Genomic DNA, 20281 nt, shown 5'->3' on the forward strand with positions numbered 1-20281 from the left:
GACAATACTGATTGGGAACTAGAGAATGTGGTAGGGGGTGGGAGAGAAAGGGGACCAGCAGACAAGATGGCTGGGGAGGAGGTAGAGAAATCTCAACAGATAGTTGAGTCAGGAGTGAAGTGAACATGGCTCAGGCCCCTCTAAAAATGATGTTCTGAAATCATTCTTAAGAAATCATTCTTCCCCAAATTACATTGATAAGTTGTCCAGAGATACTGAGTTGTCACATTCTGTCAGAAAACAGTGCCTCTCCCATATTCCTTCCATGATCTTTTGCTTTTAGTCCTGGACTCTGAGTACAGGACAAGATGGGAGGGTCAACTTCAGAGCCACAAAAAAAGGAGTGGAATGGTCTTCCATGGAGTCAGTATTGATTTCTCTGTAATCTCCTCAATTTGTTTTGCATAGTATATAACAGATAATCCTACAGTCAGAACATATGGTATGATGGAAAGAAAATTAGCTGTGTGATCCTGACTAATTTTTGTTATCTCCTTAAGACCTCAGTTTCCCTATTCTTAGAATGAAGAGATTGGAAGAAACCTTCATTAAAGGTCGGTCCTCTGGCTCTAAATAGCCTCTGATTCAGTACTGTATAATAGCCTATGTTCCATGCTGAAGGAATAGAATGGTCCTGGTGCAGTTTGAAAAAAAAAAAAGCTAGTCAGAACAAAACCATAAGTCAAACAGGTATGTGCATTTGAGTATATTTTAGAAATTCCATCATTTGGCTCAGAAACAGGCATATAAGTAGGACATAACTTTTTCAGCAAACTCCATAAGAATTGCTGGATTCTTGTGTTTTTGAACATCTTGAGGAAGATAGAAATAGCACAGACAGAACTGTGAAGTTAAGCAAAGTTGATTTTCTGAATAGTCTCTCCTTCCCTTCTCTCCCTCCAGGACCCTTTTTGCCCACCCCCACACCCAGTGCTCTATAATGACCCTTGGCTAATTTGGATACTCTACTTTCAGATCTTATTAGCACGCTGAACTTTTCTTCTTGATGTCAGATTCTTTCAAGACTTTGTTTCCCTCATCGCATCAATTAATTAATTAATTAAATCTGTATTAATGTTGCAATTACATCAGATCAGTGGAAAAGCAATTTTTGGATTAGGATTTTGGGCACCATTTTAGTTACGTCACATTGATGATCATCAACTCAACCTACAGAGCAGACCTCTGTCTACTACGTTTTCCTTCAGCAGTAACAAGCTTGACAGATGTGTAAAGAAAGTATCACAGCTAGAAGCACCATTTAGCTGCTTATCTTTTGATTTTATGCTAAGACCATCATGCTTGTTTTTTACAATCTTACAAAAACTTGCTTCCACTGGACATAATCCATAAAAATGAATTGTTTTTTCAGATGCTAAAACCTTTTTTTGGGACAAACCCTCCAAAGTAGGAAAGAAGCACATTTTCCCTAATGGAACATCATATAGCAAAAGTGTGGGGAAAGGAACCAGTCACTACATAACCCACAAATGGCTACACAGCAGAGATTTTATCAAAGGAGATAATATATATATCCTTCTGACTGTGGAAGGTATGTTAGTACAAGGTGATTCTCCTGTAGAGAATGTTTTTGTTTTTTAAGTAAATTTATTATTTGTTTAAAAAATTCATTAAAACTTTTTTTGAGTTCCATATTCTTTTCTTCCCTCTTATCTCTCTCACATCCATGTGCAAGAAATGGCATATCAATTATACATGTGAAATCACATAAAATACAGTTCTTATTATGTATGGTAAATGGTAAAATTTCTCCATGTTACCCTAATTTGCACTCAATACTACACTTTGTGCCTAAAAATGTACTCATTTTGACCTAATCTTGGTATATGGTGTGAATGAATGAAGTATACTTATTTTCTGCTAAGCTGTTTTCCAGACTTCCAGCACTTTTTATAAAATAGGGAGTTTTTGTCACAAAAACTTGAATCTTTGGGTTTATCAGACACTAACTTATTATAATATTGTGTATTATGTATCTAATCTATTCCATTGATGTATCACTCTTTTTTAAGTCAGTAGCAGATTGTTTTAATGATTATTGTTTTATAATATAGTTTGAAATCTGGTATTGCAAGCTCATCTTTCTTCACATTATTTTCATTGATTCCCTTGTTATTTTTGACTTTTTGTTCTTTTAGATAAGTTGTTTTTATTTTTTCTAGCTCCATAAAATAATTTTTGGTAGTTTGATTGCTATGGCACTGAACAAATTAATTTAGTTAGAATTGTCATTTTTTTTTTTACACTGCTTGGCCTACCCCAAAACAATTATTATTTCTCCAGTTGTTTAAATCTGTGTTTATTTGTGTAAAAAAGTTTTGTAGTTACTGCATTTACTTGGCAGGTAGTCTCCCAAGTATTTTATATTGTTTACAATTATTTAAAATGGAATTTCTCTGTTTCTTCCTAATGAGTTTTGTTTGAAGAATGTTTTTTTATGTAGCAGCATGTAACTTATTGTGTAGTTTCTATGTTCTATTTTCAGGTGTATAAGATCTGTTCTAGAAGTAAAGGTTAAGGGCTGGAGGGAAAGAAATATTTTCATATATTGAGATGTTTATAGAAGAATGGAAGAACCATGTGCAACTTACACAGATCTTTCAGCTCATCAACTGGGGCTGCATATCAGAAAGACCCCTGGCCTGAGAGTCAGTACTCCTGGCTTCTAGTCTCAGCTCTGCAATTAATTCTTCATGTGACCTCATAGTACATTTCTATAGGAATCAGTCTTATAAGAACATTAGTCTAGATGATATATAATTCACCTTTTACCCACAAAATTTTATGATATCTATTCCAGCAGCTAATTGTTATTCTTGATTATCCTGATGCAGAGGACTATACATAAAAATGAAAAGAGACTGTCTTAGGTTTATTGTAGAAAGAATCAAAAGAAAAGGCAAATCATGTCATACATTTTTTTATGATATATTTTATGTCTAAGGAAAAAACCAAAATAGTTGAAACTTGAAACAAAGGGGTTGTAAATCAGGGGATTGAGACTTAATGTTTTTCTGATAATTGTATTTTAGCATAATTGTTTTCATTTGTAATCCTGGGTATTTCATTTTATTCATCTAAAAGCATTTTGAGAAATGTTCCATAGACTTCATCATATTTCCAAGGGCTCTGAGACACAAAAAAGTTTAAATTTTTAAAGTCACTTAAAGTCCCACAATTCATTCTTTTTTTTTAAAGTAAGTTTTAATGATACTTTTTGTTTTTCAGCATTGTTATTTCTGGAAGGGATGTGAATATGTGTGTGTGTATGTGTGTTTTTTTTTGTATGTGTATGTGCATGTGCATATGTCTTTGCATATATTTCTAGTAGTAAAAATTATGCTTTTATTTCTCAAAACAGTTGAACTGTGGCAATATATAGCAATACTTTAAAAAGATGCATGATTTCAGATTGATGGGTACACTATCTCTAGCAACCTAAATTATAATCCTCACATTGCTTAATACATGATTTTATGAGTTTCTGTTCCCAATAAAAGTAATACTTTGTGCTTGACTTCTGATGCTGAACTACTCCAAGTTTAGCTAGGCTGTATTTTGGGAAAAGACCTATTGGAAACCTTTTCAGCTAAATAAAGACCAATGATGTGCTGATAAATATTTAACAACTGGCTCTTCAGGAAAAAAAAAGTTTATATTTAATTTGAATAGTTAACATTTCTTTATTACTTTCTTAATTCCAGACACTCACCAAAATTACATAAATCATATCCTGACATAGCATTTGCTTTTTTCCAAAGTGTAAATGCTTATCTTGAAATTTAAACAATTGGCTCTTGTGAACTGGTTTGAGCTAGCTCCAGAATATCCTTGGGCCTGCCAGAGCTTGTATTTTACTTACGGTGCCTTTATTTACTCTAGATCACCTCTATACCATAACAAGACGCTAGAGTATATTTAACATTTTAATTTCAGTTATTCTCATGTTTTATTCATTAGAGCTATACTTTTTTTTTTTTCCTGAAAAGCTCACCTTGTGAGAAGCAGTAGAGCAAAGAATATATAGAGAACTGATTTAAGAACCAGGATGATCTGGATTTAAGTCCCTAGTCCTCCTAACCATGTGAAACTGAGTGAGATTCTTAATCTTTCAGTGGACCAGAGATTTCTCCAAGACTATAAAATAAAGAATAATTATATATTTATATTACTAGGAGTTCCTTCCTACTAAGCCTTGTACACTAATGAAATTATAGATCTACATCAAATCTCTCAACCCATTTTGGGCCCTCTCTAGGCCTGTTTCCTCATGTAAAAAGTAGTCTTCCATCTGTACTGGCATGGTGAGTTGGCTCACTGTAAGTCTTGTATACTTATGGAATTATAGTTCTACACCAAGTCTCATTTACCACATCTTGAGCTCTCTTTGGGTCTTAGTTTCCTCATCTATAAAATGAAAGGGATGAAAGTATCTATAACTTAAGGTCCTTGGCTCTAACATTAGGAGCTAAAGAGCTGAGAAGTTTTGTGATAGAAAGTAGCTCAGTTAATGGTGTTGCAAAATTTAGACTTTCATATACAGATTATATCCCTTGTCATGCATCTTTTAGCATTTTCCTATTTTTATGGAGACAAATAAATATTTCTGTAGGCAATAAAAGTGATGGTTTCCTCTATTCTGACAGATCCTCTATTAATCACACACTTACAGTATTATTTATTATTTATTTATGGTTTTATTTTTATGTTCCTTGGGTTTGAGGCATAGTAGGTGCTTAAGCATGGGTGCTTTCTGACATTAATAAAATGAGGTAAAATGTGTTAATTCTACACTCTGAGATTTAACTATGCCAATTTCTCTACTCTTAAACACATACCATGTCTTTCTGCATTGGAATGTCCATGTCTTCTACAATATCCTCACCAAGTAGTCACCTAACCTCTCTTTAAAGATCTCCAGTGTTAGGAACTTCAGTTGCCATTGTTTCATCCATCATTATCTTTCATCTACTCTATGTAATCTTTTATATACTTAGTAATTATTGTCACTTCCATTAAAATAGACACACTTTGAGGGCAGGGACTGATAATTTGTTTCTTTTCTTTGTATATCTGGCACTCAGCACCATGTCTGGCACAAATTAAGTGCTTAATATTAATCAATGATTGTTAACTGACTGATTCAGCCTTAATTCCTAAGGATTCTGAGTGATCTGCCACATCTACAATTTTAAAACTTAAAACTTCATGGTTATAAAAACAAAAACCAACCTTTACCATGTATCTTTTTCTCCTTTAGATATATCAAATCTTCTTTCCACTGAGTCATCATTTATCCCTACGAAGATACCAGATTCCACATCAAAACCTAACATCAGTCTCTGTGCAAACTTCACCTGTGAGAATGATGGCGTCTGTGTGATCCGTAATGACAAAGCAGAATGCAGGTAAGAACTCAACTCGGTATCGCCACATACTTAGATCTTCTTTGTGAAGTGTCTTCAGTTACCAAAAAAAAAGAGTCTTGGAAATTGGTGAAGGTTTCTTCCTGTCTAACACCCTCACAATGCTGCCCATAGAATATTTGTAGAATCTTATGATCATAGATTTAGAGTTGAAAAAGACTTAAGCAAGTCATTGAATTAAACCCTCTGACAAGTCCCACAGTTAGAAATGGATCCAGGATTTTAGCTCAAATCTCTTGATACCAAATAGAGTGGGCTTTTCATTGCAGGTACCAATGCATGGTAACTCATTTTTATTTCCTCTTATGGCTGATAATAAAGAATAATGACATTAATTGAATTGTCTTGGAATACTATAATTTAAATAGGAAATAGAGTTTTGGACACTGCTGTGTCCCAGGGAAAACCATTTAATCTCTGAGTCTCTTTTTTGGGCATAATAATGCCTATGCTGTCTACCTAACAGAGTTGTTAAAAGATCCAGATGTAATATCTGTAAAAATTTGGTAAAGTGCTATGTAAATATCTAACATTATGATTATCTTCCTAATTACTGAGATTCTCAGCCATAGTGTCATCCTTTATCCCTTGCTCTCACTCACTTATATATATATCTAATCAGTTGTCAAATTTTGTTTTTTCTATATTCGCAACATCACTGGTGTACATCTTCTTCACTCTCATGCCTATCATCCTAATTCAGACCCTCTTGTTTGGACTGTTGTTAATTAGTATTCCTGCCTCAAATATCTTTATTCTCAACTGCTAAAATGATTTTCTTAAAGTATAGGTCTGATTATGTTATTGTGCTACACCTAAATAAATGCCAGTGGCTCTCAATTATATTCATGTTTGAATACAAAGTCCTTTATTTTAGTATTTAAAGCTCTTTCTAACATGGCTTTTTCCTGGCTTTCCTCTTATACATTACACTTAGGTACATATTTTTTGATCTAATCATATTGCTCTGCTTGCTGTTTCTTACATCCAGTGCTGCATCTTTCATTTCTATGATTGAGTAGTATAGTCTGTCACCCATATCTAACTGATATTTTAAAGGTTAACTTGATCCCTATTTTTTGTATGTTATTTCCCATATTAGAATGTAAACTTCTTGAAATCAGGGTTTTGTTTTTGTTTTTGCTTTGTATCTTTAACAATGAACACAATGTTTGGAAGGTAATTGGTATTTGATAAAAGCTTGATAATGTTAGGAAGACTTAACTTTGTAAGTTCAAATCTGGCCTCAGATTCTTTTACCAGTTAAATGACCCTGGGCAAGCCACTTAACACTATTTGCCTCTGATCCAACCCCTCATTTTAACTCTATATATGTCTCTCTGCTTCAAGTGTATAATCTTATAAACAGTATATTGTTGGGTTCTGGTTTCTAATCCATTTTGCTATTTGCTTCCGTTTTATGGGTTAGTCCCATTCACATTCACAGTTATGATTATTAGCTCCCATTTATAGTATAGATTATTTAAATTTTATTAACAACTTTACTTACAACAATTATATGAAATAAACTTTGCAACTGGCTGCCCAAACATTATTCCTTTCTTAAGTGGGAAGGGGAATGGAATTCTTTCTTTCCTTTCTCTCAAGTCTGAGGTTGGATTTGAACTTGGATCTTCCTGACTACAAACCTGGGACTCTCTTTTATCACATAGCTACTCCCCTGGTTTTCCTTGTTAATGGAAATAATCTGCCTCACCCCCTTACATTTACTAGCATCTCATTTCCCAAGGTTCATTCTGCTTGGAGATGTAGATAGAAGTACAAAGAATGAAACAATCCCTACTCACGAGTTTATTTTCTAATGTTTGGCCCTCAGTTTTCCTATATGAAAAATGAGGGCTTGGGCTAGAGAATAGCTAAAGTCTTTTTTAGTTCCAAATCCATGATCTTATCATTTCCCCTCACTCACAGTTAGAATAATACCCTCAATGATTATCCTGCATGACAAATTTGGGGTTCAAACTAACTCCTTTCATACAAAAACAAGTCGTCTTTTAATTTCCTTTTTTTATCTTGCTTATCTCCTTAACATTATTAATAATAATGCTTAAATATGCACGGTTTTCCTGATGTGAGATACAACCAGAGGTATATGTGAGTCAACTGGCACCTAATTTTTGAGAGTTTATTATTAAATTTTCAGTGTGAGTATTTACATTTTGAAAACTGGTAAACATTACATATCATGAAAGGCAGATAGGTGGTGTAGTTGGATCTGCAGTTAGGAAGACTCATCTTCATTATTTCAAATTTGGTCTAGACACTTTTACTAGCTTTATGATCCTGGGCAAGTCACTTAAAACTTTATGTCTCAGTTTCCTCAGCTGTAAAATCACATGGAGATTGAAATGGTTAACTAAGAAAACTCTAAATAAGTCACAGAGAGTTGGACATGACTGAAAAATGATTGAACATGTCAGGACTGATTTTATTGTTGTGATGATTGTTTTGATTAAGAAAATGATGTAGGAAATGTTAATGTAGTTTAAACTTAAAAGTGTGTCATGCATATTTTTTCCCCCTGGAGAAAGCACCCAGACACACCTGCAAATCCCAACTCTTCCATTAGTTGACATTATTTCTGAAGTCCTAGGTCAAAAAAATTTAACCCTTGATGTCCAATATGATCCATGTGCCTTTTAGACCTTAATTGAGCTCCTTCTTGGATGATAGCTGAAGAGATCCTTATCAAAGCCCAGTCAGAGCTACATGTTTCATTTGTATAGTCTTTGAGAACCCAAGGCTGCCTTCATGCTGTAATGAGATATTGGAGGATTCCAAATGCAGGAATACTGAGAACATTAAACATCCCTCACCTCAAGATAATTTTTTCCTACTTTTCAATGTGTCTCTAAATTTAGAATTCTCCTTAGAGTAAAATGACTTTATTATTCCCATTTTAGAAATGATAGAATTGAGGCCAGGGGAGGTTGAGAGTTATCCAAGTTTACATGGTCAGTTGACAAAAGAGCTGGGACCAGAATCTGTACTTTCAGAGTGAATACCCAAGACCTCTACTGGGGCTCTCTGTGCAATACTTTCATGAAAAATAAAGTAGCTATATCCTAAACCTAATGGGCAGTTAAGTAGCTTAGTAGATAGAACACCAAACCTGGAATAAGGAAGCCATGAGTTCAAATCTAGCTTCAGATACTTACTAGCTATTCCTTTTTCTCATTTTTTAAAAAACAAAATCCTAACATAATCAGCTCATTCCCACATCTCTTTTACTGTACAATTGTTCTAAATGCTCTATTAAGAATATTTTTTTTTGGAAAATATAAATCTCATCTTCCCATATTGAGAGGTAACCATCTTAACTTTATTGACTCCCTTATGATTTCTTTTTTCATGTTTGCCTTTTATGCTTCTCTTTAGTCTTGAATTTCAAAGTTAACTTCTATTCCACTCTGGTCTTTTCCTCAGGAATCCTTGAACACTCTCTATTGCATTAAATATACATTCAATTTTGCTGAGTAGGATGTTTTTAAATGTAAGCACAGATCTTTTTACTTTTTAAAATATATTCCAAGAACTCTGTCACTTTAATGTAGTAACTGTTAAGTCTTATGTGATCTCAACTATGGCTCCACAATATTTAATTTTTTTTTTCCTGGCTATTTGAGGTATTTTTTCTTTGATTTGGGAATTCTGGAATTTGGCTATAATATTCCTGGAAGTTTGCATTTTGGGATGTCTTTCACATGGTGCTCATTTTGATGACTACTTTTTGAAAAAGTTTCCTTGCATTTTATAATCCCCTGTTTCTTGTTCCATTGCTCTCTTCCCTGTTGGATTAGATAGATTCCAATGACCAATTGAATATTTTATATATTTTTTGTCTTTGAACCAATTTAATGTGGGTTCTTTCAATTTATATATTATCCTCTGATGTGATATCAGGGCAGTTTTTTTTTTTTTTGGACAATTTTTTTCAATAGGGTATTTAGATTTTCTATTTGATCACGGCTTTCTGGTAATACAATATTCTTAAATTATCTTCTTTGACTTATTTTCCCAAGCCAGTTGTTTTCATATTTCACATTTTCTTCTTTTTTCATTCTTTTAACTTTGTGTTTTTCTTTCTTGATATATCATAAAGTCGTTAGCTTCAACTTATTGTTGTTCAATTGTTTAATCATGTCTGATACTTTGTGACTCCACTTAACATTTTTCCTGGAAAAACACAATAATGATTTTCCATTTCCTTCATAGTTTTTAGATGAAGATCTAAAGTAAACAAAGTTAAGTGACTTGCCCAGATCACATAGCTAGTAAGTGTTTGAGGTCAGATAAGAGCTCAGAAAGATGAGTCTTTCTAACTTCAAGCCTGACACCAACTTCTACTTGCTCAGTTCTAATTATTAAGGAATTATTGTCTTCATTGAGGTTTTTTTTTTTAAATTAAAGCCTTTTATTTTCAAAATATATACATGGATAATTTTCAGCATTCATCCTTGTAACACCAATGTTCTAAATTTTTTCCCTTTCTTCTCTTCCCCCTCCAGACAGCAAGTAATCCAATATATGTTAAACATGTGCAATACTTCTATACATATTTCCACAAATATTATGTCATACAAGAAAAATCAGATCAAAAAGGAAAAAAAAACGAGGAAGAAAACAAATAACAAAAAGAGTGAAAATATTATGTTTTTGATTCATACTTAGTTCTCACAATTCTCTCTCTGGGTGCAGATAGGACTCTTCATCACAAGACCACTGGAACTGACCTGAATCATATTAGATGAAGAGAGCCATGTCCATCAGAGTTGATCATCATATAATCTTGCTGTTGTGGCTACATTGAGTTTTTGTACTTATTTTTTCTATTTGATCAATTTTCTTTATTTTAAGGAGTTAATTTCATCAGTGAATTTGTGTTCCTGTTTCCATTTGGTCAATTCGTTTTGTTTGTTTTTGCTGAGGCAATTGGGGTTAAGTGACTTGTCTAGGGTCACACAGCTAGGAAGTGTTAAGTGTCTGAGACCAGATTTGAACCTTAGGTCTTCCTGACTTCAGGACTGGTGCTCTATCCACTGTGCCACCTCGCTGCCCCCAATTCCACTTTTTTAAAGTAATATTTTCTTCAATATTGTTATTTGCTAATTTACACTATTAATTGTCTTTTTCATAATTTTCTTCCTTTTTTATAATTTAATTTTTCTTTTATTGAAGGGATATTATGAATGCCCAGTTCACTTGGCCATTCAGGGGATGATTTTTTATATTTGCTAGGTTTTACAGATCTTTTTGACATGTTTCCAATGGCTGTTGCTTTCTATTTGGCCACAAAAAAGGAGAACTTCAAATTGGCTCATTTGGCCACTTTTTAACTATTTCAAAAGTTCTAATAAGGGAGGGAAGAGAAGAATGAGGTTAAATTAGCAAACATGAGAATTTGGAATTATCTTTTGGATTTAATATGTTATTTTACTTCTCCTTAGCCTTCTTTCTTTTTCTTTTTTTTTTTTAATAAAAGAAGAGGAATTTTTTCTTTTTATTTACAGATAAATCCCACTAAAAAGTTGACTTCCACATTCAATCATTAATTCAACAAGCATCATTAAGCAAGAAATATCCAAGGCAAAGAGAATAGGTTCTGAATTTAGTACTTCTCTAGTGAAGAAAAGAAGAGTGTGTCATAAATTCTAGCTTACATGATCCTGTGAATTTAGTAGCAACCTTTATAAGTGATGTTAAAGCATTTTAGAGTGATGGAACATAATGGATTTGGAGCCAGTAGACTATGGTTGGAATCTTGACTCCATTATTTGTTACCCGGATGACTATGAGCAGGATACTTGAAACAGCTCTCTGCCTCTAGTTCCACATATACAAAATGAAGACTTTTTGTTAGATGATCTCTGCTGTCCTTGATAGTTCTAAATCCTATTATAATCACTAATCCATGAGACAGAATAGTGTTATGAAAACAGCACTAGAGTAGGATTTAGCAGATGTATTTTCAAGTTTGAGCTTTGTCACTTATTGGTCGTGTGACATTGGTCATTTCATATTTGTGAGCAGAAATTTCATAATATGTAAAATGGGGATAATATCCTATATTTACATAGATTTTATAGTTGACATGGTTTTCCCCTGAGAAATTCTATAAAACACAGAAAAAAATGACGGTTCTTATTTTACAGATGAAAAAATTGAATCTCAGAGAATATAAATGATTTGCTCATTATGTCCTGGCTACTGAGTGGTAGAGTTGTTTTTTCAAATTCAAGAATAAATTAATCTTCAGCTTAACACACTGGCTCATAGCAAATAGTACATCTCTTTCTTACCCTATAGAGTTTTTGTGACATCATTTGCCATTTCAATATGCTATTTAGGTATTGTTTATTATATAAATTAATATCAAAATTAAATTATTAATTGTATAAATAGCATCCTAATTATTAATTTTAAAAGTTTTATTAATTTTATTAATTTCACCTTTGATTTTTAGAATTTTTAGCTTGATATTTAATTGTTTTTTTAATTATAGCTTTTTATTTACAAAACATATGCATGGGTAATTTTTCAACATTGACCCTTGCAAAACCTTTTGTTCCAACTTTTCCCCTCCTTCCTCCCACCCTTTCCCCTAGATGGCAGGTAGTCCAATACATGTTAAATATGTTAAAGCATATGTTAAATACAATATATGTATACATAGCATCCTAAATATTAATGATGAAGTGAAAGTAATTTATGCAAAAAAGGGTTTAAACTATGACATATCACTGCAGAGTAAGCTACTAGGAAAAAACCTTGCAAATTTCTTCCAATATGAAAGCTTGATTCTGTTTTTTAATAGAAAGCACAAAATACCTATTAACAAAAGATGAAAATACTTATTCTAACATTCTAATTATGGGACAATTATGTTTATGAATTTTAAATTTAGTATTCATGTCTAAAAATCTACACTCGAGTTATTATAAATTCAACAATTATTGAACAATTTGCCCCTCAATGCTATCACATATATTAACCATTATTTGATCCTATGAAAACTTGTGATTCAAAAATTGTTTTCTATTTTAAAATGTCAACCATATAATAATGTCAATAACAATTCTATTTATTCCTCTACCTTTGATGTCAAAGAATGTGGTTCCACTAAAAACATATTAAACAATTTATAGATTTCATGGAAACTTTCTCCAATGATATTAAAATGTTATTTGGATTTAATAAGTTGAAATATTTTAATGTTTGCTGTAAAAAATAGATTAAAAATTTTGATCTTGAATGCAGATATCAAACTAAATCAACAGAAAGTGGCAATGCTTGTAAATACTTTAGTAATAGCCATGCAAAGTATGTTGAATATGAAGTTATGACTATGTATGCAAAGAAATTGCCATCCTGAAATCAAAATGAATTGGGAAGAGCATGCTTAAAGCAATCAATGATTCCTAGTCTTTGTATATACTTTTGAGACAGTAAAATGACAGATGAGAAGCATGTAGCCTGTTAGATAAAGAAATTTTTTTGAAGTCAGGAAGACTTAGTTTCCAGCCCTGTTTCTGATGTGTACTAGCAATATGACCCTTGAGAAAAAATTGAATTCTCAGTGTTTTGGATTCTAGACTTCTAGAACTCGAGTGAAATTTCTTCAACTGTGGGTTATGATTTCAGGTAGGGTTACATAACAGAATATGGGGAATCATGAAATTTTAACTTATTATCAGTAAATTTGATTTGTATACTTATATTCTCAGGGTCATGTAAAAGTTTCTTGGGTGAAAAGAGTGGACAAAGTTTGAAGTCCTGCTTTAGAGCAGTTGGTGACTTGCATAAATAGAGAACTTCTTCATCTGAGTGAAACTTCCTCAAATCAATAAAATTACTATGTTATTCACTATCCTTATCCTAAAGACCATAATGATAATTTTAGAACATATTCAAAGAAACCTTCTATATATATATATTCTATATATAATGAAATATTAACAAAACACAGGGACATCACCCTAAGGCAACAACAAAAAGATAAATACTTGTCAAAAAGGAAGAAGATTGATTGATGTTCTCAGAACACAAGGTTAATAAATTAATCAATAAATTGATTAAACACCTACTATGTACTCTGTACTATCATAGGTATGTAAGCTAAAAGAATAGAACAATCCTTACTGTCAATGAGCTTCCATCTTAATGGGAGGAACAACAATTATATCTAAAATATAAACAGTAGAAATATGTAGGAAATGAGTACAGATATATACAAAGGTGATAAATACAAAGAAATTTCAGAGTGAGGTCACTAGTTGGCAGTTGGGAAGATCAGGAAAGGTTTCACACAATGAATGAGCAGCACCTTACAGAAGGGGGGGTCTGTTGAGCTGGAAATAAAGAGGGAAAACATTCAGTCATGGGGAAGAGCCAGTGCAAAAGGAGGAAGAAAGACCAAGAGGTAAAAAATGAAGCACTGTGTATGAGGAATAGAAATAAGCTAATTTGGCTAGATCTCATATGGCAGAAGGGGGAGTACCATCCAATAAAGCTGGCAATACTGATTGGACTTTAAATGCTAAACAATGCAATTTACCTTGTGACCCAGGGTTAATAAGAGTCCCTAAAATTGGGTCACATAGAATACATTTAAAGAAGGTTACTCTGGAAGCAGTGTGCAGAATGTACTGAGAGACATGGGACCAGGAGACCAATTAGGAGATTGTTGAAATCTCAAGTTCTGACTTTGGCACTTATTGTTTATGTGAACACATTATGAACAATGTGTTCATGGTCACTTCAATTCCATTGGCCTAAGCTTCCTTCTCTATGAAATGATGCAGTTCAAGTAGACTATTTCAACAGTCTCTTTTAGCTCAAGATTCTATATATCTATCCATATAATGGTTTCTTTTAGATATACCACAATGCTATATTGAAGGAAAAAAGTGACAACTACATAACTTCTATACATCTTGATTAGTATTTTTGTTGGAAAAGTGGAGAGTATTTTGAGTGTGTGCTACAGAGAACAATACCACTCATGAACTAAATTTATTTTAACTTTAGAATTTTTAAAATTACCACTTAAAGAATAATTTAATTGTCCCTGATTCACTGCATCCTTATGGTTTCCATAATCGGGATCAGATTATGGAAGTTTGGGACATGTCCTAAATTCAGATCGATTTACGACTTTCTCCATTACTGGCAGCTTTGGCATTCTATGATTTGTTACATCTTTCCCAAAGGAGAGATGATGCATGGTTCTCTGTCCTGCAGAAATATTGTAAGCTTTCAATATTATAATCGTAAATTATACAAGCAATATTTTCAATTGATTAAATATATACTTCTCCAATCTTCTTTCTTCTTCAGAGTAGCTAACATTTATTTAAAATGACCAGGCTGAATGTTTGTCAAATAACTTTTTAAGCACATCTTGTTATAATATTTCAGAGTTTAATTTTTCATTTTATAGGTGTAAATCTGGGAAAAACTGGTGGCATATGGGAGAAAAATGTGAGATACAGGCTTCGACCTTGGATGCCATTTTTATAGAAGTTCTAATCACTGCAGCTGTATTTGTAATTATGCTGGTAGTGACTCTTGTGAGTCTTTCTTGGACAAAGAAGAAATATAGAGGAAAGAACAATGCCAATAAGTCGAATTTCACCTTAAAACATGTAAGTGGACAATAAAGTAATGGACCAAAAATGATCAAAGAAAAACATACTGAGTCATTATAATATCAAATCAACACCAGAAAATAGACAGTGAAATATGCTTCCTTTTTCTTGGCAGAGAGGTATGGGATTAGAGGGGCAGAAGATTACATATAGTCATTATAATATTTAGTTTTATTTGATTTATTTTCTTTCTTACAAGAGAGGGTTCAGAGAGATATAACTAAAAAGTTATAGAAAAGTAAAAGTTATCAGTGGAACTTATTTTTACAAAAAAAGACAAGTTGTAAGTACTATGGACAGGTAGGTGGCACAGTAGAATGCTGTGTCTTGAGACAGGAAGACAACTTTGCCTCAGACCCAAGCTATGTAACCCTTGGAAGTCACTCAATTTGTTTGTCTCAGTTTCCTTATCAGTAAAATGAGCTAGAGAAGGTAATGGCACACCATTCTGGTGTCTTTGCCAAGAAAACCCCAAACTGTATCATGAAGACTCAGACAGGACTAATAAGACTGAACAGCAAAAGCATAAGTACTATACACAAAAGGTAAGCATCCCTTTCTAGCTTCTCACACTGGTTTTTCTTCCATATGTAAGCAGGGATGACAGGAACTATTATGTCCCTATTTTACAAAAAATGTTACTAAGGCAGAGAGTGGTTAAGTGAGTAACCTAGAGCCACATAGCCAATAAATATTTGAATCAGTATTTGAGCTCATGTCATCCTCTCTCCAGACCCACACTCCAGACTTCTATACCCCCAACCTGCCTCTTATGTCTCTCTAAGACATATTCATATGATGTAACTATTGTCAAAGGTAGGATCCGAACCCAGTCTTCTTGATTCAATGGCTAACATTTTATTTTATTGAAACTTCTCAGAATGGACAATTTTTGGTTGTGAACTCACATAATGTTATTTTAAAAATGGAAATAATTTGGCTTTGAATACTTTTGTTTTGAATTGGTATTTAAATATCTGTTGTATTAAGAGTTTAGACTCCATAAAAAAGGCACAGTAGAAGACTTGTAATTCCACTAATCTTCTTGCTTTTCTGCTGCAGTACTTCCTGTTCCCAATTTATGGAAGGGATAGACAATGTTATATCACCACATAGAGTAGAGAGAGTAGACTGTAGCTGTATTGTTCTTGATTTCTTGCCTTCTGACTCATACTTTCTCTGAGGAATAACTAAGAGAATATATTGATAATTAAATGTTGAGAGGCAGTGGGTCTTGGGAAAAATAATGGCATGAGAAGACCTGGCTCTATTAAGTTCTTGTGTTTGATTCTTATCATCTGTGGGACCTCAAGCAATTTGTTTAATCTCTTTAGGCCTATTAGGTCATCTTTGAAATGAGGGGATGCCACTTGATGGCTTCAGAGGTGCATTCTAGCTATGACCATTTAAAGCCCTTTCTTGTTGGCCCAACAGTTGGGGAAGGCTTTGGAGCTTGTTCAATTGGAGAAGATTTTTAAATGCTTCATTCAGGGTTAGTTAATAAAAAGATGCAAGAGAAAAGCAAGGACCTTCAAAATTTTTCAAAAATTTCAAGTTACCCAGATTCTCAACACTGGGATCATTCTTGATGCCTCATTTTCTATTCCCCTATATTCAGGTGAACTAACATACTCTACAAAATCTCTAATGTTCATTTTTTTACTCTTATATAGCCACTACCCTAATTTAGGTCTTCATCATTTCTCCTTGCACTATTACAATAGCCTCCTAATTGGTCCTTTTGCCTCAAGCCACTCTTCACTCTAATTCATCCTTCACACTGCTGCCAAAGGGATTTTCCTAAACAATGTCAACTCACTAATCAGTAAACTCCAGTGGTCTCCCTCCTACTTTTGATGAGGTTAGTGGCAGTCAGAGTGTAGTGGAAATTCTCTTTTGGTCAGAGGCACAGGTTCTTTGTGAAAGAATTGATGAACCCAAAATATTAATGGCAAAAATTGAAGTTTATTGTTGGATAGGAAGCCAGTTTGGCTAAGAGACTGACTTCTTTAGTGGCAAAGTCCTATTAGGGAAATGAAGGCTGGCACTGAGAAGAGAATGCCTTTTCAGTGGGCAGGGTCCTACTTTGGACTTTTTGCAAAGAAATGAGTAAAAGGAAACCTCTTTTATGAGCAGCTCTCGGCAGGGAAGGGCGGAAAAGGAGGGGAGCTGGAATAGTCTGAGCTGATCAGGCCAGGATCTCCCAAGTGAAATTGCTTTGAAGGCTTCCTCAGCCTGAATTTATTTATTTATTTTATTATTTATTTTATTTTATTTTTAATTTTATAATTATAAATTTTTTGGATAGTATATATGCATGAGTAATTTTTTAATATAACATTATCCCTTGTATTCATTTTTCCAAATTTTCCCCTCCCTCCCTCCATTCCCTCCCCTAGATGACAGGCAACCCCATACATTTTACATGTGTTTCAGTATAACCTAGATACAATATATGTGTGCAGAATCGAATTTCTTGTTATGTTAAGTATTAGATTTCGAAGGTATAAGTAACCTGGGTAGATAGACAGTAGTGCTAACAATTTACATTCACTTCCCAGTGTTCCTTCTCTGGGTGTAGTTGTTTCTGTCCATCATTGATCAACTGGAAGTGAGTTGGATCTTCTTTATGTTGAAGATTTCCACTTCCATCAGAATACATCTTCATACAGCATTGTTGTTGAAGTGTACAGCGATCTTTTGGTTCTGTTCATTTCACTCAGCATCAGTTCATGTAAGTCTCTCCAAGCCTCTCTGTATTCGTCCTGCTAGTCATTTCTTACAGAGCAATAATATGCCATAACATTCATATACCATAATTTACCCAACCATTCTCCAATTGATGGACATCCATTCATCTTCCAGTTTCTAGCCACTATGAAAAGAGCTGCCACAAACATTTTGGCACATACAGGTCCCTTTCCCCTCTTTAGTATTTCTTTGGGATATAAGCCCAATAGCAGCAATGATGGATCAAAGGATATGCACAGTTTGATAACTTTTGGGCATAGTTCCAAATTGCTCTCCAGATTGGTCGGATTCTTTCACAACTCCACCAGCAATGTATTAGTGTCCCAGTTTTCCCACATCCCCTCCAACATTCATCATTATTTGTTCCTGTCATCTTAGCCAATCTGACAGGTGTGTAGTGGTATCTCAGAGTTGTCTTAATTTGCATTTCTCTGATCAGTAGTGATTTGGAACACTCTTTCATATGAGTGGATATCATTTCAATTTCATCATCCCTCAGCCTGAATTTAAATAGAGATTCGGCTTGCCCTAGAAATGGCCTAGCTGCTGCCACTTAATTTGTCTCCCAGAAGGGGCTGAGACTTCAATCTCTCTTCTTTACAGATCAAAGGGTACACAATCTTAGAATATTAATTTTACAAATTAAAGGAAACACAATTTCACATCCTGGTCACTTCTAGAACCAAAACAGATTTCTTTCCTTAGCATTTTAAGTCCTTCACATTTCAATAGAGTACTTAAATCCCTCTCTATGTTCAATGTTCTATCATGTACCCCTACTTACTGTTATAGACACTCCTGGATTTACATCAGCTTCTCTTAGGTCTAGGAGGCTTCCCTCCTCTGCTCTGTCCCAGAGAATCCTTGATTTCCTTTAAGACTTGGTCCAAATTCCTCTTTCTGCCTTATAGCTACCTTATATAGATTTTATACATATATTCATGTATAATATACAAACTAATACATATAACACATACCTATCCACAAGGACATATATGTATAGAAAATAAACTCATTGAGGAAAGAGTCTAGTGTTTGTTTTTGGATTTGCTCTTTGTATCCCTGGTACCTTATGCAGTACCTTTGACATAGAAGTTATATAAAACAGCGGCCAAATTCTTAAGTAATTCATTGAGATTAATACAAATTAGGAGAGAGAGAAACAAGACACACACACACACACGCACACATACACACAGACAAGAAAGATACATACAGAGAGACAGAGACATAGAAAGAGAGACAGACAGACAGAGAAAGAGACAGAAAGACAGAGACACAGAGAGGTAATATACATGGGGATTAGTAAAGAACTCCAATAAAAAATGGAACCTGAGTTGTGCTTTATACTAAATGGGAAATTCTGCAAGGAAGAAATGTATAAGAAATGCATTACAGACATAGGAAATAATTTTACGAATGCAGAAAAGGAGGAGATAGGAAAACATGTGAATCCTGTTTGAAACAGTTAACAAGTTTGGCTGTAACATAAATGTCATTAAAATCTCAGGAAAAGAAAGAAAAATGAGAAAGTCCCTGTTCTCCAGGAGCTTACAGTTTGACATGGGAAAACATGTACACTTAATTGCATAATATGGAAAATAAATACAAGTTAATTTCAATGGGGAAGCATTAGCAGCCAAAAAAAAAAATGGTTTTATGTAGAATGTGATTCTTGAATGGAGCCTTAAAGGAAAAGAAGGATTTTAAGAGGTAAAAGGAACAATAAGAGCAATCCATAAATGAGGGACCTCCTATACAGACACAGAAATAAGAGATGAGATGTCTTGGGTGAGGAAATCTAATAGGCCAGTTTGGCTAGACTGGAGCATGCATGAAGGAGAGAAGATATGTGGGTAGCAGATAATATGAGCCTAAAGATAACTGGGTAATGAGTCAGAGATGTTGGGTTCAAATCTCACCTTTGACACTACCTATCAGTAGGACATTGGGCAAATCACAAAACTTCCCTGAGTCACAGTTTGGATGCATGGCCTCAGAGGTCCCTGCCATGGCTAGATCTATGATCCTATGAATGATAGAAATGCAATTATAAGAGATATGTTAATTGATTATGTTAAGGTTGATATGTCCAAAGGACCAAAGGGTGAACTTCCTGGTAATATGGGCTTTTAACTCAGGAGGTACCTTAGGAATGAATTCAGGTGTGTGTGTGTGTGTGTGTGTGTGTGTGTGTGTGTGTGTGTGTGCGCGCATGTAAAGAGAGAGATTTCTATATTTATATCTATATCCATCTATGTATATTCACATCTATGTTTTTCTATACATCTGAGATGAGTCATCTGAACAGAAATAATAATTGTACAAATAAGGGCTGAAGAAGTCACCAAAGAAAACAATGTAGAAAGCACAAAATCCATGAGTCTGATGGGATGCTCACACAGTGGCTAGAAG

General features: G+C 33.9%; 1 protein-coding gene across 7 annotated transcripts in view; it reads left to right on the top strand.

Moving 5' to 3' along the window:
- Positions 1–20281, top strand: part of LOC141548480 (meprin A subunit beta-like) — a 63428-nt gene that overhangs the window by 41169 nt on the left and 1978 nt on the right. For all 7 annotated transcript variants that reach the window (XM_074277447.1, XM_074277430.1, XM_074277452.1 and 4 more), the window contains 3 exons: positions 1373–1552; positions 5282–5429; positions 14908–15112. In XM_074277447.1, the coding sequence (XP_074133548.1) occupies positions 1373–1552; positions 5282–5429; positions 14908–15112 (533 nt within the window). The remainder of the gene's footprint in view (positions 1–1372; positions 1553–5281; positions 5430–14907; positions 15113–20281) is intronic.

The sequence above is a fragment of the Sminthopsis crassicaudata genome, chromosome 1 (genome assembly GCF_048593235.1).
Source record: "Sminthopsis crassicaudata isolate SCR6 chromosome 1, ASM4859323v1, whole genome shotgun sequence".
NCBI lineage: Eukaryota > Metazoa > Chordata > Mammalia > Dasyuromorphia > Dasyuridae > Sminthopsis > Sminthopsis crassicaudata.